This window comes from Stegostoma tigrinum, chromosome 15, assembly GCF_030684315.1.
Source record: "Stegostoma tigrinum isolate sSteTig4 chromosome 15, sSteTig4.hap1, whole genome shotgun sequence".
Taxonomy (NCBI): domain Eukaryota; kingdom Metazoa; phylum Chordata; class Chondrichthyes; order Orectolobiformes; family Stegostomatidae; genus Stegostoma; species Stegostoma tigrinum.
Window position 1 is genome coordinate 49,413,360 of NC_081368.1, and position 16,037 is coordinate 49,429,396.

Consider the following 16,037-nt stretch of genomic DNA (forward strand, 5'->3'; position numbering starts at 1 on the left):
CATGACTACATTCCCATTCACCAACAACTCATCATAGGAAGTCTTCTAAGATAATAAAATGTGAGGCTGGATGAACACAGCAGGCCAAGATGCTGGCCTGCTGTGTTCATCCAGCCTCACATTTTATTATCTTGGAATTCTCCAGCATCTGCAGTTCCCATTATCTCTGACAGGAAGTCTTCTGTTTTGTTATGACCCTGGGACAAATTTTCAGATGTCATGAGTAAACAGCCAAAATTGGTTTCAGATGAGGTGAGGAATTGATCCTAGTTCTGGACAGCCCTTTGGGAAAACAGCCAGGGTACAGCTGAAGCAAACATTTTCCCCTTTATCCTCCCAATAGTCACTCCGTTAAGGTAAGCCGAGCTTCAGCCAGAATACCAGCCCAGGCCTGATAATTTGGAGAGTTGCTATTTGACAGCATAACAGATAACAGAAAAGATACGTTCAGAATAAATCAGAGCTTGAAGATAGAAGACAACAAAGCTTAAATGTATCCTTTATTTTAACTAGGTATGCAGCTGTTTTAAAATGTCACATATAGTAACGTCAATAGCATGTTAAGCATCTGTCTGTTCATATTTAAGTGACATTTTAAAATGTTTATTGAAAACAATTCTCAGAATACTGCACATGATAGCGTTTAGATTAGATTACCTACAGTTGTGGAAACAGGCCCTTTGGCCCAACAAGTCCACACCACCTCTTGAAGCATCTCACCCAGACCCATCCCCCTATAACCCACACACCCCCAAACACTATGGGCAATTTAGCATGGCCAATCCACCTAGCCTGCACATCTTTGGACTGTGGGAGGAAACCGGAGCACCCGAAGGAAACCCACGCAGACACAGGGAGAATGTGCAAACTCCACACAGACAGTCGCCCGAGGCTGGAATTGACCCTGGGTCCCTGGTGCTGTGAGGCTGCAGTGCTAACCACTGAGCCACCGTGCCACGTCGTACAAAGTACCTTCTAATGTGCCAGCTACACCACACATTGAGTTACCAAAACTGTATTCCTGAGTCAAGGGGGCTCCAATCAGGTTTATTTATCAGGCATTTCTCCACCTTCAGGAAGTAGAAATCACTGTTTAATATTAGTCTAATCCAAGTAGACTGCTGGAACTCTATTTGCGAGGGTTCATACAAATTGCTCCATCAAGGCATCCCAGAGGTGGAAGGACACAGTTACAACTCATTACATTGTCCAGTCCCTAGCTAGGCCCAGTCACCTAAAATTGCAGTGATCAAAATCAGAGGGTCATGCAGTCCCATGCAGATTAGATCATTAACATGTTAATATGACAGGGTGGCTTGTTATTCTGACCATCGCTAACTGAAGGTGGTAATACAGCCAGTTCAACCCCTTGTAGGAAACCAGAATGAGCCCTGAGGTTTAAAATGAATATCCTGGTGAAGCTACTCAGATCCTACAGATATCAGATGTAGAAAAGAAAATATTTTCCCTCTTTTGTCTCTGCTTATATCTTTCTTGACTCTTACTGGAATGAAGAATATTTCACGGGAGTCATGTTTCATGCATCATCCCAGATACTCTGTCAGAAGTTTCTTCATCGAGATATGGTTGAACCCAAACTGTCTTTATCTAGTTGTAAACCTGCCGACAGGAATGATTGAATCACCAATTGTACCTGCTCTTCCTCTACACCCCACCGGCATGGTGGTCAATTGTAGCAGTCTAGCTGCTGCCTCAGCTGAAGTTATACTATTCTGAATTGAGGCTGGTTTTATGATGCAGTTCCATACTCAGCTATGCTTGCTCCCAGTAAATCAGTGGGTATTTAAATAGGAATGGAGAAAGGTGTCTGCATTCTGTATTAGTGGAAATGATTTGGCAAAACATTCCCATTAAAACTACAAATATTTTAGAGATTTCATGTTTATGATGGAGCAGGGATTATGTTTCTTGGGCATCACCCTCAAACAAGGTCTGATTATCAAGCCACCACTGCAAACTCTGATTCAAATTTCTTTTCCTGAATTTATGTTGAAATATCAATGACATTGCAAATTGATCACAAATCAAATTTCATTAGATTGAAGGATATTTCTGATTTGAAATTGATAGTGAAGCATGTGTAGCCTGTGGTTTACATGACAGTTTGACAATCTGTGTCAGCCGGTCAGTGAAGGAATCATCACAGAATACAGGCTGGGAGTTGGAAATGATTCTTTAACCAGGAAAAGCTCATTTATGCTAGCTCCCAATAAATTGCAACTCACTACCTGAAGAAACACTTGAAAAGTGGAGTTACTGTGTACCTCGTTCCCAAAGTTTGGCCTTCAGAATTAGCAGGAAAGCTTTCATAAATCTCTGCCAGGTGTGATTTTCATTTGTTCAGTATCATGTATAAGCACTGTTGATGGCTGATGCCCCCCCCCCTCACCCCTTCCTTCATATAGACACTGACTCAGGGTAGCATCAACACAAGCTCGGTCTGTCCTCTAGTACAGAACACAAAAGTCAATTCTTCATGTACAGTCATGGATTGCAAGTGCCAGAAAGTAGTTTTTCTCCATGCATGGCATTATAGTTGCCTTAAATCTTGCCATTACTTGTCATACACACATGCCTTTTGGCAACGGTCACCGGAAAATGACCAGGAGTAGGAACCCTGGGGTTAACCTAACCTTCCTTCAGGAGATTAATTACTCAGTAGAGTTTACTTCTCATTTTGGTAGAATCAGGTAGCCAGAGAAACAAGTGGCTGGTCTGCTCTGTTCAGTTTTTGCTGGGAGGGTCAGCTTACAAATGACCCTACATGGATGACTTCTTCCTTTCTAACTTAAGGGCACCAAAGTCAATGATATCATCTCAACTTGTGTGAGTTCAACTAACACTCTTCAATACCAAGCAATGCTTTTACTGCCAAATCTCTGTAGATTCTTTTTTACATTAGATCTTTCAGGCACATCTAATTCCTTTCCTTGTAAATACACAAAATGGGGCCTGATGGAAATATGATTAGTGCAGTTCTCAAGAGCTCGCAAAACTGTACACCAAAGCTGTGTATAGTGGAGCACCAACATTTCATAATGTCAGGCACTGTCAGGTAAACCACATTTGTAAAACAACTTCAGTGAAACACAAAAACCTCTTTATTGTGTACTCCATTAGAGAACAAGGGGCTGATGTTTGAGGCCATTGTTATGTTGATCTTCTCAAATAACTGAAAAGCAACCAAAAAGAAGTCATTCATTAAAGAATCATCACTACGTGGCTTTAACACACATATTCTCCTTCACTTGTTGTACATCTCTGACAAAGACTGAAAACAGTGTAGTATCTAAGCACCAATCTGTTGATCATTGCAACGGGACACCATGCAATAGATAAAGTACAGAGGCTCATCAGTTGGAATTTCAGCCTGTCATTAGTTATCTGTTATGAGTCAGCACGAGTATGCAATGAAACCAACAAAACACTAATATTTCAAAAGAGAAAAATTAGAGGATTGAAGTTTCTTAGACCTGTCACTATGCAAATATAGCAGCATGCATGTTTTAGTGCAGCATTGTTTTGTTTCAGAGACTCAACATTCATGACACTGGTATGTTGCTTCACTTATTACACAAATGTGGTTTCAATTTAATGGCTTTGTGCAGTCCATTCTACACACCCACACGTAGATGCAATGTAGACAACCATATTTAGGTCAATATTTTCTGGTCTCTAAATGTCAGAGACAGGGCCATACACTGAAAGATGAGCTCTCAGAAGCTCCATGAGGTCCCAAAGCATTGACTATACACTAATGGCTAGGAGTAATTAGGTGTCTCATTTACAGAAGGATTTTGAATGAGTAGCATGTAGGTTTTGATCCATGTGCATGAGGGCATTAACTGATTAACTTGTCAGTACGTCTTGAGCCATGACTTTTATAAACCAGTACAAGAAAGGAAGTCTCTAGTTGATAATGGGAATTTGTTTGCATTGGGGAAGTTTTACTAGTGGCAAAGTAAACAGCGAGTATTAACTTGTTTTTAGTTTAGAAGGAGCAGAGTCTTTTTAATTTGCCTGGGGGAAAACCAAAAGCTTGGAAGCTTTTGATTTTAGTTTGCATAATTCCTGGTGGAAGTCAGATAAATGACACAGTCTCTTGTGAAGAAAAGAAACAGCTTAGAACCGTTAAGAAATAGATTATCTCTGTGCAAGGGTTTTAATTGAAAGCTTCATTTCAGAAGTAGTAGGAACTGCCAATGCTGGAGTATCTGAGATAACACAGCGTGAAGCTGGATGAACACAGTAGTCCAAGCAGCAGAGGAGCAGGAAAGTTGACGTTTTGGGCCGAGACCCTTCTTCAGAGTCCCTTTTTCTGAAGAAGGGTCTCTACCCAAAATGTCAACTTTCCTACGCCTCTGCTGCTGCTTGGCTTGCTGTGTTCGTCCAGCTTCACACCGTGTTATCCATTTCAGAAGTGTTTGGTTAGAGCCTTGAATGAGTTATATCAAATTGAGAAAGTCTAACTTCAGGTATGTAACTAAAATCAAGTAACAGGCAACTGAATTCAAGACTGGAATTGAAAGAAAAACATTTCAGTTAAACCTGTGTATGTGATAGAGAACTGAACTCTCTTTGATATTTGAGTACTGTGAAGTGATGATCTTAGGATAGATGGGATTGTACTGCATGTATTTTGGATGTACTCATATTGTATTATGTGTAAATAGCTCAGATTAATCAATTTTACCTTCATGGATTTTGCATAATAAACTACATTTTATTGTTAAAACCAAATCTGCAGCATTGTCTATTTGTGCAAGGCAACTCTTTAAATATTAGAAGAAATGGCCGATTAAGCCAGATTTCAGCCTGACCTGTCCAGTAATCATATCAGCTGTGTTTATAACACTGAGAAGCTTAAAAACTACCATTGGGCAGTTATTGAGCATCTGGAATCCTTTGGAAAAATCTGCAATTCCAAGTTTTCTGAGTACTTACTGACTTACTTATTTTAAATAATCAGCCAGGAAAAGTTAAGAGGGACTAAAACCTGCTTCTGCTCCTGGTTAAATAATATGAAACTAATCGACCAATCGTTCTAGGTCATTGCCACAGAGACCTGATCCTTGGCCAAACAGTACCCCTCTCATGGACATATGATCTGCTTCCCCTGCTCCCTCGGGCACAGGGCACCTCCAACACACCCTTCCCTCTTATCCACCATTTTCAGATAAACCTGTAGGCCTATATTGCAGTGTTGTGTGAATTTTGACCTGTCCACCCCTGTCTGACACCAGCGCCTCCACATCACAGTTTCAAAGGTAATCAAAAAATCTGGATCTTCGATGTAGCTTTAAGGTGATGTGATTCATTTCTGAACCCGCAAAGACAGTATTTGACCTCTTTGCTCGAGTGTGGTATTACATGGATACAAAGTCATTTGCAAATTTTTTAACAGAGCATACTCATCAGCTGTCCAAATTACCTCTCGCATCTTGCTGATATACTTGCACCTCTGACTGTAGCACCCTCTGATAAATTCAAAGTGTTCTCTATAACAGTGCGTGACATTTTGATACGCAAATACTTCAAACTGTAACACTTATCACACTCCTGTAATTAAACACTGACCATTTGCAAGATGATTAGCTTTTAAAAGATACCATTATCTCAAAGTGAAACACATAGTTATGGTAGGGTGTGGTGAATTTCTGGTCAACATCCCAGTTCCAAAATATCCATGTGACTTCAAATCACTATGAGGCTAAGGGTTGAGAACGGACAAAGTCAAATAGAAACCTGTGGAGAGAGTGCAATTCCTAGTAGCTCTCTCAGGAGGTCACATAACAAAAAAAAAGCTGCTGCTGAGACCCAGGGAGGAGAGATTAGAAGTCTCCAAGGAACCGGTCTTCCCTGCATTATAGGAAATGACAGGGAGCAGAAGTAAAACTGTGTGTGAGTGCGTGTGTGTTTTTTTTTGGCAGGGGGCAGTGTGTTGGTGGTGGTGAGGGAAGCAGATTTACCAGTCCCAATTGAACAAGTACAAGGAGTTACATATGGGAATCTCTGAAATTCTGCATCTTCAAATCACAACAGTCTTGAGGAACTGCAAGATACATCAAGATGTTAGACCACACTTGTTCAGTTCTGGTCACCTCATTATAGGAAGGATGTGGAAGCTTTAGAAAGGGTGCAGAGGAGATTTACCAGGATGCTGCCTGGACTGGACAGCAGGTCTTATGAGGAAAGGTCGAGGGAGCTAGGGCATTTTTCATTGGAGCGAAGAAGGTTAGAGAGGTGGCTTGATAGAGGTTTACAAGATGATGAGAGGCATAGATAGAGTGTATTGTCAGAGACCTTTTCCCAGGGCAGAAATGACTATTATGAGGGGACATAATTTTAAAGTGATTGGAGGAAGGTATAGGGGAGATGTCAGAGGTAGGCTCTTTACACAGAGAGTGGTGGGCGTGTGGAATGCGCTGCTGGCAGTGGTAGTGGGCTCAGATACTTTAGAGACTTTTAAGCGACTCATGGATCGGCACATGGAGGATAGTAAAATGTAGGGTATGCAGGGCAGTTTGATTGTAGTGGGATAATAGGTAGGTACAACATCGTGGGCCTGTACTGTGCTGTACTGTTCTATGTTCTATGTGCTTGCTGCTGGTCATCATATCTGAAAACCTGCCTGCTGCCAGAACAACAGGCACAAGACTTAAGGATCGACTAGTGACACAGGCCACACACAGGTAATGTTGGGAAGGGTCTCACAGGCTGGTGATTCTGACAGAGGGCTGCAGTGGGTTGACAGGACCAACAAGGTGATGGCACTCAACAGGTCCTCCTTTCGTGACATTTAACCTCTCAATCATGCACTGGGTGCCTTTCGCTGATGGTCCCATTGGGAAATGGTGAGCTGGCTGCAAAATCTTGCCTTTTGCTCGTGTCACATGGCCACTGGCCCATCTCTGTTGGACTAATCCAACTTGTGATGGGATAAGGTCCTCATGTGCTCGTTAAAAAAAGTGAAAGTTGCCATTGACCCGCAAGCCATAGGGCTGCTCTCTCCTTACAGAGAGATACCTGGAGGTAGTTTAACCCGAGAGTCACCATGCCTCAGGTGAGGGGATGGGCTGAGAAGGAGAATCCTTCATGGTAACCTTAGCTGGTGCAGGAATTGAACCTGTGTTGCTGCCATCACTCTGTATCACAAACCAACCATCTGGCCAACTGATGCGACATTAATTAGTCATTTAAGGGCCTCAACTGGTGGCTCGGCAGGGAGTCTGACATAATTCTGGCGAAGATATCAGATATCCCATCTAATTAAATGCCCTTCCCACCACCAAGCTCACAAGAGGGCAGAAGTTTCTGAGAAGCTGCATTTTATACTTCCATTACTATATTTGAATGAGGTGAAGCCTTTAAAAGAGAGAGCAGTAAAACCTGGTGTTAAAGAGGGTGAGAAAATCAGTCCGAGCAATCGTGCTGTGTCATTGCTGACAGAGGAAATAGCTCAGCTATCACAGAAACCAGCCTTTAATTGTTACACCCAGAGCTTGGACACATTATTGGCTTTCAGTGCAGTGTAAATCTGTATTACAATGCACAAATTGTCAAAAACTAAATTGCAGTGATATTGAACAGATGGCACTTGTAGGACAAGATAAGTCAAATGCCACCCCTTCAACACATTCGCCAAACTTAATGAGTTTGAATATTGCAAATTTGTCCTATGAACAAGGGGAACATTAACCAGAGGTTGCGTTATGTTACAACGTCAGTGACTGCAACCCGTCAGCACTCATCTCCATAGGCATGATTGTGTTATGCAGTAATCTGGACTAGCAATCTCATATGACACCTCGTTTAAAGGTTTACTGCAGAATTATAGAGCAACCAAACTAGTCAGCACTTTGCCACTGGGAGGAAAGAAAACCTCTGCTGAGACAGGCTGTTTAGTAATAATAACTGAAAGTATAAACCCTAGAAACACAATTTCAAACAAACAATCTCAAGTGACTGCTAAATTGTAAAAAATAATTCAACACTTAGCATTATCAACAATCTTTTTTAACCCTGAGTATTATCAGGTTAATTAATGAAATTATTAGTTCAATATAGATTCACTATTCTAGATTGAGATACATTGTAAAAATGTTTTTCTTTCCTTCTTTGTTGTCAGTGAAATTCCAGTGAATTTCAGTTTCACTTTGGTATTCATTTACCTCATGCATGCTCAAACAATGAATCCATCTTCAGTTGCATGAAACGACCCATTTAACTACAATAGCAGAAAGGCAGTGGAAACAGCCAAGGAGTACATCATTCGTGTCATTTTAGAATAATGACATCGGAAAATACCACCATACAATGCGCTATTCACCATATTGTGAAACTGAGCTACAATAAATCCTGTAGATCAAGGACATTACAGTAGAGAGTGAGATGGTGAAGTGAAATGATATTGAGTCCTTTGATCATGATACTAACTAAACAGTTGTTGTTGATCTTCTTGAACGTCTTTACAGCTGAACTCATTCAGACAAGAGACAAATAATGAATTCTCCGTAAGACTCCTGATTTGAGCCGTAAAAAATGTTTTAAGGAATCAGGATATGAGTTAGTATTGCGGGATGACAAGAGTGGAAATCTCTTTAAAATTGGGGAGTAGGGGAGATTAATCTCTCTCTTTTTGAAGATACCATTACCTGGCATTTAACAAATGCAAACATTACATTTAGTTGTCAACCTATTGCCAACTGTTGCCTAAGACGTGCTGTATACCATAAATGGGCTCTTTGTTCTTGGAGGTGATACAAATCATAGATCTATATATAAAAAAGTAGCACTCAGAAGGAGGCCACTCAACCCACAGAATCTGTGCTGGCTCTTTTGAAGAGCAATCCAATCATTCTCACTCACTGACTCGGATTCCACAGCCCTGTATTTGTTTAATTTAAATATTTACCCAACACTATTTTGAGGGTTTCTGCTGAATTTGCATTCAACACTATCAGGCAAAATGTTCCTAATATTATCAATGATTGTACAAAGGTAGCTTTTTCTGTCACAATCCCTTTTGTTGTTTTGCTAATCATTTCAAATGCATTCTATGGTATGCAACCATCAGGAGAAAGGTTCTCTCTCTTTGTTCACTAAATTCTTCATTGTTTAAACACTTCTGTAAAACAACCTTTTACTTTCACTGCTGTGAACAATGTCAGTTTCTCCAGTCTATCCACATTACTGTAATCCGTAATCTCGAGATGAATTTTTGTATATCTGTTCTATATTTGTTGCTAAACTGCCCAATCTGTCTAGTTGCAGTATGTCCAATTTACAGAATTCAGTATAACTGCATTTTGGCATTAGGTAACACTATAGGTTGATGCTTTTGGAACACCTTATTCTGAAATGAAATGAACAATCTTCTCCTTGCCTTACTCCACTGGATTTCTGCAGTTAGCCGTAGTTACATGGGTTATTTCATACAACTGAAGATGGATTTGTCATATGAAAACATGAGGAAATGAATGCCAACGTTGAAAGTGGGAGTCCAAGTTTTAAATAAAGAGTCAATTTACAACAAAATGAGGAAAAGAAAACATCTGCAATATATTAAGAGTAAGAATAATAGGGTTGTAATAGTCAGGGGTTTTAACTTTTCAAAGATAGACTGAGTCTGCCGTAGTGTTTAGGGCTTACGTGGTGAGGAAATTTGTTAAATGTGCTCAAGAAAATTTTCTTCAATATGCAGATATACCTATTAGAGAAGGAGCAAAACTAGACCTTCTTGGGAAATTAGGTAGGGCAAGTGAATGAAGTGCTCCCCCACTAACACTTTGGGACCAGTGATCATAATTTTATTAGTTTTAAAATAGTTATGTATAAAAGTTGAAGTTCTATATTGGGTTAAAGCAAATTTTTATGGTATTAGACAGGAACTTTAAAAATGTGCATGAAACGCCATCTGTATCAGAGGCAGAGTTGCAAGATCGTGACCCAGTGCTAAAACACCCCAGGAGGAGCTACAAGAACTGACCTATGTCCTCGGATTCAGAGGAGGAAAGATGTAGTGATTGTAATGAGGTCAGTCAGGTGAACCTCATAGAATACAACTTCTGTGACTGGACCAGATTAACAGACCCAGTCAAGGAGTTCTTGCTGATAGAGTGAAGCAGATGTGTCAGACATCCTGTACACTCTGAGGGAGATGGATCAGTGCCCAAGACTCTCCATGGATAAATAAAGGGCAACTTGAGATGCCAGCCTCTGTGCAGTTATTTCAGAGATGGTGCAGAAAAGATTTACCAGGATGCTACTGCGATTGGAGATTTTGAGGTATAAAGAGGAGCCTGGATAAGCTGGGACTTCTTTCACTGAAACGTAGGAGATTGCTGATGAACTTATGGAGGTTTATAAAATCATGGGCAACAAAGATAAGGTGAAGTAAAGTTATTTTCCCTGGGGTTTGGGAGTTCAAAGCTAAAGAGCATAATTTTAAGGTGAGAGGAGAAAGATTTAGAAGGGACCCGAGGGCAACACTTTTACACAGAGGAAGTTTTGTATGTGTAATAAACTGCTAGAGGAAGTGGTAGATGCAGGTGCACAGTTGCAACACTTCAAAGACATTTGGAAGGTCAATGAATAGGAAAGGTTTTGAGAGATGTGGGTCAAATGCAAGTAAATAGGACTAGTTCAGTTTGGGAAACTTGGTTGACATGGATGACTTGGGCTGAAGAATCTGTTCCTGTGCGGTATGACTCTATGACCCTCTACCTAAAATCAAGAACAATAAGCCAAGTTTCTGGTCTTTCCTAAATCATGGTGCCAAGAAGTGGGGACAATGCTCCAGGTGGGGCCAAACCAGTGTTTTATAATTGCTTAGGATAAGCTTTCATACCCAGAGTTTTCATAAAACTCAGATCCCATTATGTCTTTGTAGCTGCTTTATTACACTGTGGAACGGTCATCAAGCTGACCAACCCTGCCATTAAGATAAAATAATTGAGGGTGCTAAAGCCATGGACATTGCCCTTGGGCTCTCCCGCAGTGAATGTTGGCTACATGATGGATTTCTGCCACTTACGCCATCTTGCATTTGCCAGAAGTGGCACAAGTGTTTTCCTCCCACTGACTAATTTTGCTGGAGCTCAGTATAAGCTGGATATTTTCTTAGTGTTAAGAACAGTTGCTCTTGCTTGTCTTCTGAGATTCAAATTAAGTCATTACGCATCCAAATTGACATTGAAAGTAATATTGTCATACTGTGTGGGTGAATGAAAAGCTGTATTTCACAGAAAACATACAGAAATTGCAGAATGAATTTCCAAAACACCTAAAGCTGTTAAGATCCAATGTTAGTATTAAAAACCAATTATTCAATTGCCTTAAAGCATTTATTCTGGATTGGTTATAGTTTGTCCCATCCATAACAGTATCAATCAATTCAAATGAAACAAATGCCGTCTTACATAGACCAAACAGTAACTAACCCATCCTGTATATGAAGCAGGTTTCTGTAGTGCTTTGTATGCTATGCAATATTGACAGTTGTGCCTACACTCAAATACAAAGCTTCTCAGACCTGCTGAAGTCTTGTGAGTCGAGTGTTATTGAGTTGGAACAGTGTTAAGTACACATTCAGTTGCTGACTCCACACTAGGGCCCTTATCTCACTGTTGTAAATACCTAGTAGCTGCTGACTACTAGATTACTTTTGAGAAACTGGCAGACAGTTAGGAAGGTACTTCACAGCAGTGTAAAGTTCAGAGGACCCAACCTATTTGAATTATTCTTAGACTTCAAAGGTCAGTACATTTTAACTCCAAATAACAAAGTTCGCCATAGACTTGATTGTGTTACCTGATTAAAATGAACAAACATTTTAATTAGGCAAAAAGGCGAGATGGAACTACAGTGCAAGGACATATGCTATCTGAACTACGCAATTAATGAACTGCAACCCAGTGTGCATGAAACTGGCGGGTTTGGGATAAAGTTAATATAAATGGCCCCTATGTATGGGCTTTTCACTATATTTTATATCAAATACACGTGATATTAAAAAGACATGCTTAAAAATCTTCGGAACTGCAGAAAATGTGATTGCATGTCATTCACCAGATAAATGTCCCCTAGTTCTTCACACAACAGGAATTAATGCATTTCCAATTTTCATCATAATGACATCTCTGAACTTGATTTTTTTTAAAAACTTATTCCAATAATTGTATCAGAGATAATGGGAACTGCAGATGCTGGAGAATCTGAGATAACAAAAAGTGTGGAGCTGGATGAACACAGCAGGCCAAGCAGCATCTCAGGAGCACAAAAGCTGACATTTCGGGCCTAGACCCTTCATCAGAGAGGGGAATGGGGTGAGGGTTCTGGAATAAATAGGGAGAGAAGGGGAGGCGGACCGAAGATGGACAGAAAAGAAGATAGGTGGAGAGGAGAGTATAGGTGGGGAGGTAGGGAGGGGATAGGTCAGTCCGGGGAAGATGGACAGGTCAAGGAGGTGGGATGAGGTTAGTAGGTAGGAAATGGAGGTGCGGCTTGAGGTGGGAGGAAGGGATAGGTGAGAGGAAGAACAGGTTAGGGAGGCAGAGACAGGCTGGGCTGGTTTTGGGATGCAGTGGGGGGAGGGGACGAACTGGGCTGGTTCTGGGATGCGGTTCTTCCCTGGACTGACCTATCCCCTCCCTACCTCCCCACCTATACTCTCCCCACCTACCTTGTTTTCTCTCCATCTTCGGTCCGCCTCCCCCTCTCTCCCTATTTATTCCAGCTCCCTCACCCCATCCCCCTCTCTGATGAAGGGTCTAGGCCTGAAACGTCAGCTTTTGTGCTCCTGAGATGCTGCTTGGCCTGCTGTGTTCATCCAGCTCCACACTTTGTTATCCAATAATTGTCTCGTTTTCTGCAGAAAACAACTAATACTGACTGGTCTGCAGGTGTAGGTCATTCTATTTGTGGTGTAGTGGTAGTGTCCCTATCCCCGGACTGAGACCTCCAAGTTCAATTCTCACCTGCTCCAGAGGTGTTTAATAACATTTCTGAACAGGTTGAAAGAACACGTTAATTTAAATTTATTCTTAAGTTTAAGTGTCAGACTTTCGGGATTTTGTGGCACAGTGGCAGCATTTCTACTTCTGAGTCAGGAGGCCCAGGTTTAAGTTTCACCTGCACCAGTGCGTAATAACATTTGTAAACAGGTTGATTCAGAAACTATCTAAGTGAGTGTCTTTACGTAAGGACAGAATTAATGACTGTCAGAGGCATCTCATTACAGCCGTGTCCAACGGTTTCTTCATTCTTTGTCCACAAACATGACCTTCTCTAACAAGAGCACTGACTGGAAACAATAAATAACAAGAGTTCTAACCAAGATAACAAAGTGTGAAGCTGGATGAACACAGCAGGCCAAGCTGTCTCCCCTTAAAAGACAGGGTCAGTGAGGGCAGCTCCCGCAAGCCTGTTCATCTTACACAACACACATCAGCTATCAAAATGGTTAGAACATGTCCCAAAGCTCATCTCAGAATTGATCACAGTTTATAATGACAATGAATAAACATCTTAATTGGACATGCAAAGAAGAATCACAGTGCAAAAATAGAACCTGAAATATTGACTATTAAATGAACTGCAAGTGTCTCATGTTCCTTATTTGAATATTGGCTCATATTTTATATTCATTGACTGAGTCATTGTGAATCTCACAATTGTACAAAATTATAAGGTTATATCATAAAGAAATGCTTGTCTTGGGGAGCTTGGTCGATACACTTTTGCCTCCAGCAAGGTGTTTTACCCGATGCAGTAATGCTTGTTATCCCTTATAATTTACAAAGCTGAGAGTGGATAATATGGTATTGAAGAATTCAACAGATGTTTATTACAGATAGCTATTGTAGGACTGTAAAATGTTTCTGGGCTAACATTAAACTAAGAGTTAAAAAGCAGTATGCTTCAAGTGGCATGTCATGTTTTGAGTGATGTCCATTAAGTGGGGCTTGGGATCTTTATGCCCTCAGGTCATGCCCATTGTACTGCAAAATCAAAAAATGGAACATTTAGAGATACAAATCTGACAATTTCACAATTATGTACAACTTCCCGGTGCTGTGTGAATAGATCTGTTGCCACTTTTGTCCAAGGGGTGAATGGAGCATTTTGTGGAGGTTCTTTCCACTGTTAGAGATGAATCATGAATATATCACTGAATATCCCAACTAATCCCTAGCCAGTACACAAGTTCATGTGCCAGCCCTCGAGGGTCTAAAATCCATGTCCATTGTGTAACATGGGCTTTGTATCTTGGCATAATGCTTTTGACATTTGGACGTGTTTGCCTTTGAAATGATTTGTCGTGTGACACTAAACTAATCTCTGCATGGCCAAAAGAAACCAATCTTCTCAGGTACTTCAATACCATCAGCTTTGCTGGATTAGGATCTTTGGCAACTCTTACAGCGGTTTATCTTTGGCAGTTGCTGATTGCAATAGTTTACACTGATTTTGGACAAATTGTAACAGATTGAACCTGAGAATACCTTCAATTCTTAGCTGGAGAGCATCAACATCCAGAGGAATGGCTTGGTCACTGCGTGGGTCAGAGCTTCAGACAAAAATCTTACTGGTAACTGGCTTACTTTTCCCCTCAACTTCAAACCATCATGCCTTGACAAGTATATGCTGTAAATGTGGTGGTGTAGTTTCTAGCAATATATTTCCCGTGGCTTATAACCTGTTTCAACAGAGAATTTCTTGCCAAATAAGCACTTGTGAAACCACATAATCCCAAAAAAAAAGCCTCATGCTTTATATTGGACTAGTTGGCAAACAAAAATCAGTAAGCTTTTGTTTTGTAAAAGAGACATACCTACACTTCTTTTTTGCGATGCATACACTTCAACAATCATTATTTTCCCAGATGTCGGTGTTGCAGTATGCAATATTTTATTGACAGAACCAACTTGAGGTAAACAAAGATCTGTCAGTGACTGTCTTGCCGTACTAAGGGAATATCCATCTTGAGCAAATCTCTCAGTGGAGATACTTGTCAATTGTTTAACCATCTCTGTCTTAAAAAGATTAAGATAAGTTCCATGGATGGAGTAAATGTATGAAGAGAGGTTTGTCTGGTTAAAGTCCAGCATATTCCTTAAAGATGCAACATCTAATCCTGAAGTGAATTCTGATCTGCAGCTGTTCTTGGAGAACTCTCAGGTCTTTTCTGGATCTTTCAGAAGTTGAAATATTAGATCTGTCAATTCTGTGAGCCTCCTCCATACCAAATGGCATACAGAACTTTCAGAGCTCTTTCCTCAGGACCATCTGTCATTTGGTCTCTAAAATAGAACTGTATATGTCATCTGTGCAGTTGTAATTCAATTTGGGTATTACTGAAAGCCCAGTCCATAAGTAAGTGTTTGTCTTCCATTTCTCTTTGCCAGTCTTTTTTTAAAAGTAGTACAATGCCACAAAGAGTTTTTTTTTAAATGATCTTTGCCTGTCCATTTTTATATATCCATTTTTTCTGTTTCTGTTTCCTGTGCTTTTCCCAATTACTGCTCTTTTAAGAACTGTAGGCTTGTACTTTAGAGTTGAAGAGATATAGCCACAGGTAAATATTCTTAATGCAGCAAAAAATCTCACATGTTAAGTGTTTTAAAACTGAATTTAAATCCACAACAGCCTTGGTACTGTCATGTCAGAACCAGTTAATTGCTTTTTAAAAATTGGTCAGTGCTCTCCTTTTAAAGAAAGAAAGGGATATAGCACACGTTCTGCTTTGATACAGGTCTACAGCATTTAGTTTGCTTGTATTTGTTAAGACAATGATTGAAATTTCTAGTATCTTGTAATAATTTCTATTCTAAAAAAAAGTTTTCATGCTGGTTAATACCCTATCTAGGGATCTGTACATCTGTCTTTGATACTATCTGGTTGTTCTTTAGTTATCCATACACCTACCATTATGTATTGGAATATCTTTTATACTTGGCCATCACATTTAACCATGATAATAAAATGTGAGGCTGGATAGACACAGCAGGCCAAGC

At 40.3% G+C, this 16,037-nt stretch overlaps 1 protein-coding gene across 3 annotated transcripts in view; it reads right to left on the minus strand.

The window, feature by feature from the left end:
* The window catches only part of mpp1 (MAGUK p55 scaffold protein 1), a 74,116-nt gene that overhangs the window by 25,231 nt on the left and 32,848 nt on the right, over positions 1-16,037 (minus strand). The window contains exon 2 of one of the 3 annotated variants that reach the window (XM_048544883.2): positions 3,119-3,193. The exons of the other annotated variants lie outside the window; for them this stretch is intronic. Coding sequence (XP_048400840.1) covers positions 3,119-3,193 — 75 coding nt within the window. The remainder of the gene's footprint in view (positions 1-3,118; positions 3,194-16,037) is intronic. 3 annotated transcript variants of the gene reach the window in all.